General features: G+C 40.2%; 1 protein-coding gene across 1 annotated transcript in view; it reads left to right on the top strand.

Annotated features, from left to right (window-relative positions):
• Positions 1–8,803, top strand: part of Dock7 (dedicator of cytokinesis 7) — a 172,569-nt gene that overhangs the window by 100,462 nt on the left and 63,304 nt on the right. Inside the window, exons 26-27 of the mRNA XM_013020621.1 lie at positions 1,586–1,756; positions 5,027–5,166. Coding sequence (XP_012876075.1) covers positions 1,586–1,756; positions 5,027–5,166 — 311 coding nt within the window. The remainder of the gene's footprint in view (positions 1–1,585; positions 1,757–5,026; positions 5,167–8,803) is intronic.

The raw sequence follows: 8,803 nt of genomic DNA, 5'->3' as shown, positions 1-8,803 counted from the left end.
AGCCACAGCGCCACTTCCGGCTTTTTTCTTTTTGCTTATGTGGTGCTGAGGAATCGAACCCAGGGCCTCAGGCATGCAAGGCACACGCTCTACCATTGAGCCACCTTCCCAGCCCCAGGAATTACTTCTTAAGGAACTCTTCCCAGCTGGTCTACAGATTTCATTTTTGAAAACAACTGGTCAAGAATTCTGTTTGATAGTGTAAAATATTGTTCTATTGGGTGCCTTTATTGTTTGTCTTAATAAGTTAACTATTCAGAGTCATGTGTAAATACACTGTAAATATATTTTTCTCTACAAATTTATGGCCTATTGTTACCAAAACATGCCCTGTGTCGTTTTTAGAAGTATTGATATCCCATACTTGCCAAACAGTGATGTTTACATTAAGAACATTGTAGATCTTAAATCAAAGTTTATAGTATGTCTCCTCAGTCAAGTAGCATGTGATGTAGCTGGGAAAAAATGGACAATTATAAATACAGGCAAATATAATATGCTATAGAAAAGGATGGAGAGGGGCTGGGAAGGTGGCTCAGTGGTAGAGCGCTTGCCTTGCATGCCTGGGTTCAATTCCTCAGCACTGCATAAGCAAAAATAAAAAAAAGAAAAGAAAAGGATGGATAATTTCTTTTAAGAAATGATAGGAGTGGGGCTGGGGAGGTGGCTCAGTGGTAGAGAGCTTGCCTTGCATGCCTGAGGCCCTGGGTTCGATTCCTCAGCACTACATAAGCAGAAAAGGCCAGAAGTGGTGTTATGACTCAAGTGGTAGAGCGCTAGCCTTGAGCTACAGAGCTGAGGGACAGTGCCCAGGCCCAGAGTTCAGGCCCACGACTGGACCCAAAGAAATGATAGGAGGGCTGGGAAGGTGGCTCAGTGGTAGAGTGCTTGCCTTGCATGCCTGAGGCCCTGAGTTCGATTCCTCAGCACCACATAAGCAAAAAGAAAAAAGCCGGAAGTGGCGCTGTAGCTCAAGTGCTAGAGTTCTGGCCTTGAGCTGAAGAGCTGAGGGACAGTGCCCAGGCCCAGAGTTCAGGCCCCACAACCGGACCCAAAAAAAAAGAAAAAAGAAAAAAACAAAACGAAATGATAGGAAAAATTTTGGTGGTGTACTTTTCCCATTGCAATTTTTTTTGGTCAGTCATGGGTCCTAAACTCTGGGCCTGTGCACTGTCCCTTAGCTCTTCAGCTCAAGGCTAGCGCTCTACCACCTGAGGCATAGTGCCACTTCCGGCTTTTTCTGCTTATTTGGTGCTGAGGAATCAAACCCAGGACTTCATGCATGTAAGGCAAGCACTCTACCACTAAGCCACCTTCCCAGCCCCCCATTGCATTTTTAAGAAATAAAAATATGCTATACTGGAAATGTACAAATGCATCTTTATGTTAGTCCGATGTATTTATACAGTAAATCGTAGAGTTTCCAATTTTATTTTTCTAGGAAAAGGATACTGTTATTTAAATTCAAATCCCAAAACTACCCACTGAATATTAATCTTTAATTCTTTACTTATACTCTGATATCAGCATTAGAATAATAGTATATTCAATTAATATCTTCTCTTATTTATGCAATACTTGCAAGGTATCTGCAAAGCTTTATTCACTGCCAAATCCAAGCGTTCTGGTATCCTTGAGGTTGGATTTTCTGCGAATAATTTGCAGCCATGAGCACTATGTTACACTGAATTTACCCTGCAGTTTGCTTACTCCACCTGCATCTCCATCACCTTCTGTTTCTTCTGCAACATCTCAGGTATGTAAAGTATATGAATATGTGAATTTTTAAAGATTCTGAACAGTGAATGGAAAAGTGATAACTCAGGTTTATTGAAAAATAGTTATAAGTTCAACTCCAAGTTCTTGATAAGTTCATTTAGACATTAGAACAACTCTCTAGAAGGTAAGTTCAGTCGTTATCCACACTGTACAATCAAAACAACAGAAAGAAAGATTACTAAGTAGCAAACCTAAGATTTGACCCAATGCTTTTTTTGTTGTTTTTTGTTTTTGTTTTTTCCGGTCCTGGGGCTTGAACTAAGGCCCGGGGCACTGTCCTTGAGCCTCTCTGTGCTCAAGGCAAGTGCTCTAATACTTGAGCCTCAGTGCCACTTCCGGATTTTTCTGATTATGTGGTGGTACTGAGGAATTAAACCCAGGGCTTGATGATGCTAGGCAAGCACTCTACCACTGAGCCACATTCCCAGCCGCCTGACCCACTGCTTTTTTTAAAGCCCAAATTCTTAGCTACTGTGTTTTACTCCTTTCACAGAGTAAATGTATGTGTCAGTGAATTCACCCAAATATACTCAATTATTTAAATGTTTCCACAATTTGAGTTCTCTTGAAACAGACACTAAGACTAAATTTGGATTATATGATGATTATTAGGGATTGATAGCTAAGAAAGGGAGAATGCAGTATATTTGAGCAGAGAAAGATGTCAAAGTGCCAGCCTGCCAAGCTCTGTATAATTCTTTTGTCCAGTAAACCGAAGCAAAGTAGATGAACATTTACAGTTTTAAGGGGAATAATCACTTGACTCAAACAGCTAGTAGATTCTCTAAATATGAAAAAGAGTTACTCTAATAATTAATATATACATCTGTTCTCATCGATTGAGATGAAAGAATTTTGTAGGTTTAGTAGCAAAGAAGCAATAGTTTTACTCTTCTACTGCAATAATATGTGTGCTATATATTATTTCTGTTAAACATACTTTCATAAATTCTTAGTGTCTAAAATCTTAAACACTTTAGCCCGGCACCAGTGGCTCATGCCTGAAATCCCTAGGGATTGGGAGGCTGAGATCTGAGGATCATTGTTGAAAGCTATCCCAGCCAAGAAAGTCTATAAAGCTCTTATTTCTAATTTACCACCAGAAAATTGGAAATGGTGCTATGGCTCAAGAAGTAGAGTGAGGGCTGAGAAGGTGGCTCAGTGGTAGAGCGCTTGCCTTGCATGCATGAGGCCCTGGGTTCGATTCCTCAGCACCACATAAGCAAAAAAAAAAAGGCCGGAAGTGGCGCTGTGGCTCAAGTGGTAGAGCTCTGGCCTTGAGCTGAAGAGCTGAGGGACAGCACCCAGTCCCAGAGTTCAGACCCCACGACCGGACCCAAAAAGAAGAAGTAGAGTGATGGCCTTGAGCAGAAGTGCTGAGGAACAACACTCAAGTCCCCAGTTCAAGCCCATGACTGACACATAAATAAAATGATAAGCACTTTTTTTTTTTTTGGTCAGTCATGGGGCTTGAACTCTGGGCCTGGGCACTGTCCCTCAGCTCTTCAGCTCAAAGCTAGCGCTCTACCACTTAAACCACAGTGCTACTTCTGTTTTTCTGGTGGTTTATTGGAGATAAAAGTCTCATGGACTTTCCTACCTGGGCTGACTTTGACTTTGAACTGTGATCCTCAGATCTCAGCCTCCTTAGTAGCTAGGATTACAGGTGTGAGCCACCAGCACCCATCTGATAAGCACTTCTTAATTCTGTTTTTAAGGTTTTTAATTCCAAATAGGATTTCCTAGGCTAAGATCTCTTACATGGTTGACAAAAGAAAAGAGTAAACTTTACTTGAAAGATTAGATAACATCAGAGAACACCTATACCTTTTTGTTTTATCTTTGCAGGATATCTTCTGGATCAGCCTATTTCCAATATTTCCGAGCTGGCTAGTACTCACTTCCTATAACTAAACTATACTAGTATTTTGCTTTCTTTATCTTACCAAAGATGTAGCTATACCGAGACAAATTAATTATAGATACTGTTTCTAGAGCTTTAATGGGACATACTTGTTTACATCTAACTCCACACTGAAAAATCTCCTTCATCCAGGAAATTTTCATGGAATCTCTTCTACTGTTCACTGTCTCATCTACCTACGTACTTTTTACATTTTAATAGATAACAGAGGGGCTGGGAAAGTGCTCAGTGATAGAGCACTTGCCTCACATGTATGAGGCCCTGGGTTCAATTCCTCAGCACTACATAAGCAGAAAAAACTGGAAATGGTGCTGTGGCTCAAGTGTTAGAACGCTAGCCTTTAGCTGAAGAGCTGAGGGACAGTGGCCAGGCCCAGAGTTCAGGCCCTACAACCAACAACAACAATAATAATAATAATTTTAAAAATAGATAACAGAAACATCTTCTTTTGAGAGGAACAGAAAAAATTTAAATACTGACTAGTGAGATAGTTTTTCCATACAAGTTGAGATCTATTTTTCCTCTTTGAATTCCATATGGGTAGTCCCAAACATGACTATCTGGGGGGATGCTGTTTTGCAGAGAAAAACTTTAAAAAAAGAAATCCAGCCAGACACTACTGTTGCACACCTGTAATCCTACCTACTCAGGAAGCTGAAATTAGAGGATTGTGGCCCAAAGCCAGCCTGATCAGGAGAGTCTGTGAGATGCTGATCTTCAATTAACAACCAAAAAGTTGAAGAAGAGCTGTGGTTCAAGTACTAGAGCACTAGCCTTGAGCATAAAATCTAAGACAGTGCTTACACTGAGTTCAAGCCCCAGAAAAAAATTTAAAAATAAAAAAAAATCCAGTGATTAGACCACAAAATGATAGTACTTCAGAGAGTAGGTTCTCTGAAAAATAATTTAACCAACATCTGGAAACCAATAACTTTGACTATAATTTTTTGTGTGTGATTTGAGATGACTGCATATTATAACATTTGGATTTAGCTACCTTTTACCCTTAAAGAATGCTGTTGAAATGTTAGATGGTAAGAAAATAGAAGAGAAAAAGAAAGGAAGTGTCCCAAATGAAGAAAATGAAACTAAACTTTTATTAATTTCAATGAAAAATAATTAAATTGACAATAATAATTTTACCCTAGTTTCCTATACCAAAAGTAAGAGTTTACTTCCTGTAATGGTAATATAAAATAAACTACAGTAGGTAATGTTTCTTTTACTTTTAATAATGCTCACATTTCATTTGTTGTAATGCCCTGCCTGTAGGCTGCTTTGTTGCATAGCTATTGTAAGCTGTTGTAACTTATTCTCTAACAGAGTTCTGGATTTTCCACAAATGTACAAGACCAGAAGACTGCAAATATGTTTGAATTGTCCTTGCCTTTCCGCCAGCAGCATTATTTAGCAGGCCTTGTGTTAACAGAGCTGGCTGTCATTTTAGACCCTGATGCTGAAGGGTGAGTAGATCAGTTTTCACCTTGTAAATTATCGATTTGATTTCGGACAATGGGACAGAAGTATGCCACTTAGACTTCTTAAAAATCAAAATAAGGGCTGGGAAGGTGGCTCAGTGGTAGAGCGTTTGCCTTGCATGCATGAGGCCCTGGGTTCGATTCCTCAGCACCACATAAGCAAAAAGAAAAAAAGCCGGGAGTGGCCTTGTGGCTCAAGTGGTAGAGCGCTAGCCTTGAGCTGAAGAGCTGAGGGACAGCGCCCAGGCCCAGAGTTCAGGCCCCATGACCACAACCAAAATAAATAAATAAATTAGTTAATTAATAATAATATTTCCCACTCTTTCTGCTTCTTAATTTGCTGTGTTCCATATATGATATTTATTTCATCAATATTAATAACTTTTGCATATTTTGTTATCTATGTAATTACAATTTATTTTGAAACTTTTGTACAGTGGCTTAATTGGTAGCACTTTTCTTAATGCATATAATCAGTTGTAATTATAATATAAATTCATATTAGTCTAAAGTGGACTTTTAGACTTATTGAACTAAAAAAATGGAGATGCTAAAAATTGGCTTGTTTTTTATTTCAATCATTATATAGAAAATTTATCTTTTGCCATCCAACCATGTAACATTTTATTTAAAAGACTGCCCTTTAACAAATAAATATTCTTGAACCTGGTGCTGGTGGCTCATGCTTGGAATCCCAACTACTCAGGAGGTTGAGATCTGAGGATCATGGTTTGAAGCCAGCCTGGGCAAGAAAGTCCATGAGACTCTTATCTGTAATTAAGCACAGAAAAAGGCAGAAGTGGCATACTGGCTCAAATGGTAGAGTGTTAGCCTTGAGCAAAAGGAGCTCGGAGATAGTGCCCAGGCCCAGAGTTCAAGCCCCACTACTAAAAATAAATTTAAATACATACATACATACATTCCCCCTTAGGTTAAAAAACATTGCAGTGGGTCTGGGAATGTGGCTTAGTGGTAGAGTGCTTACCTACCATGCATGAAGCCCTGGGTTCAATTCCTCAGTACCACACAAACAAAAAAAGCTGAAAGCCAGTGCTGGTGGCTGACGCCTGTAATCCTAACTACTCAGGAGGCTGAGATCTGAGGATCATGATTCAAAGCCAGCCTGGGCAGGAAAGTTTTATCTCCAATAAACACTCAGAAAACTGGAAGTGGCACTGTAGCTCAAGTGGTAGAGTGCTCGCCTTGTGCTGAAGAGCTGAGGGACAAGCACTCAGGCCCAGAGTTCAAGCCTCATAACTGACAAAAAAAAAAAAAAAAAAGCTGAAAGTGCACTGTTGCTCAAGTGGTAGAGTGCTAGCCTTGAGCACAGTGCCCAGGTCCTGAGTTCAAACCCCAGGACTGACAAAAAACAAAACAATAGCAACCAAAAAAACCTTGCAGTGGCCGGGCACCGGTGGCTCATGCCTGTAATCCTAGCTACTCAGGAGGCTGAGATCTGAGGATCGTGGTTCAAAGCCAGTCCCGGCAGAAAAATCTGTAAGACTCTTATCTCCAATAAACCACTAGAAAACCGGAAGTGGCACTGTGACGCAAGCGGTAGAGTGCTCGCCTTGAGCTGAAGAGCTGAGGGACAGCACCCAAGCCCCACAACTGACAAGAAAAAAAATCCTTGCAGTGTTATATACAAAAAAATTATTTCAGTTTGATGATTTCAATTTGTAGAAACAGCTTTGTGTTTTGTAATGTAGCACTCCTTAATGTCCACAGTAATTGTTACTTTGAAAATTCTGTTTGGGTATCGGGTCCCAGTGGCTCATACCTATAATCCTAGCTACTTTGAAGACTGAGATCAAGTGGTCCACTGCTAGCCTTGAGCAAAAAAAGCTTTAGGGACAGTACCCAGACCCTGATTTGAAGCCCCAGAACTGAGACCAAAAAACCAAAATGAAAAACAGAAAAAAAAAACCTGAAACTGTAGGGAGCCTACCTGACACTATGTTCATCTAGACATGGCTATTTGGGAGACTGAGATAGGAGGATCATGGATTTGAAAAAAGCAAGAAAGAACTTAGTAAATGAAGTCACTGTTGAAAAAAGACAGGGTTCTGTGACCATTTGGAGAAATTAGTTTGTGAGAAGGTACAAAAAGAAAAGATATTCAGCAGTTATGAAGCTAAACATATATGTTAAAAGATCTTCCATAGCAAACTCAAATTGGCCTTTCTTAAGACAGAGGTGGCAGAGGCTGGGGTAGTAGAGTGCTTGCCTTGTATGTATGAGGCCCTGGGTTCGATTCCTCAGCATCACATAAACAGAAAAAGCCAGAAGTGGCACTGTGGCTCAAGTGGTAGAGCATTAGCCTTGAGCTGAAGAGCTGAAGGGACAGTTCTGAGGCCCGGAGTTTAAACACCACGACTGACCAAAAAAACAAAAACAATAAAAGATGGAGGTGGCAGTCAAGGTCTTCCCTTGAGATTAAGGATTGAGGCTTAAGGAGAGACTGTGAGATCTGAAACTACTATTGAAATTGCTACTGGAGGCAGTATTAAGGGCTAAGTTGAAGTGAATTTTTAACTTCACTGATTTGCATGGTTAAAATGCCTTCAGTCTAAAAAGAGAAAGAAGAATATGTGAGGTTGTGTTGGGGGAGGGAGTAACACTGTTGAAAAAGAAATGTACTCATTACTTACCTATAACCCCTCTGAACATAATCTTTACAATAAAATTTTAAAAAAAAGAATATGTGAGGTGAAAGTATGCCTTACTGGAGTATTAGCCTAATCTCTTGAAACCAAGGAAAAACTATAAGGAACTAAATGAGCTCTGTGAGAAAGGAAGTTCATTTAGAGATAGATGTCAAAATGGAACCCAAGCCAGTAGACTGCATAATCCTATGGATAAATTTTTCTTTCAGAAAAAGGTAACAATTCATTTTTAGAAATATGAAATGAGCCAGGCACTAGTGGCTCATGCTGTAATCCTAGCTACTCAGAGGCTGAGATCTGAGGATCACAGAAGCCAGCCTGGGCAGAAAAGTCTGTGAGACTCTTATCTCCAATAAACTACCCAGAAAAGGCCAGAAGTGATGCTGTGGCTAAAGTGGTAGAGCGCTAGCCTTGAGCTGAAAAGCTGAGGGACAGCGCCCAGGCCCAGAGTTCAGACCCCACGACCAGACCCAAAAGGAAAAAAAGAAAAAAAATTACCTAATGTGATAAAAATAAAATACAAAATGCCTGAAATTTACCTTTTTTTTTATACCAGTCCTGGAACTTGAACTCAAGACCTGGGTGCTTTCCCTGAGCTTTTTCATTCAAGACTATCACTCTACACTTTTCTGGGCTTTTTTTTTTTTTTTTTTGGTGGTTAAAGAGTCTCACAGACTTTCCTGCCTAGGCTGGCTTTGAAGTGTGATCGTCAGACTTAGCCTGAGTATGACTAGGATGTAGTAGCTCGGATGACAGGATAAGCCTTTGGTGCCAGCTGTAAAATAACATTTAAAAAATATTAGCCTAGGCTAGGAAGTGGCTCAGTGGTAGAGCGCTTGCCTTGCATGCATGAGGCCCTGAGTTCGATTCCTCAGCATCACATAAGCAAAAAGAAAAAAGCTGGAAGTGGCGCTGTGGCTCAAGTGGTAGAGTGCTAGCCTTGAGCTGAAGAGCTG

The sequence above is a fragment of the Dipodomys ordii genome, unplaced genomic scaffold, assembly GCF_000151885.1.
Source record: "Dipodomys ordii isolate 6190 unplaced genomic scaffold, Dord_2.0 Scaffold51, whole genome shotgun sequence".
In the NCBI taxonomy this organism is placed as follows: Eukaryota; Metazoa; Chordata; class Mammalia; order Rodentia; family Heteromyidae; genus Dipodomys; species Dipodomys ordii.
This window is presented reverse-complemented; position numbering and strand designations above follow the sequence as displayed.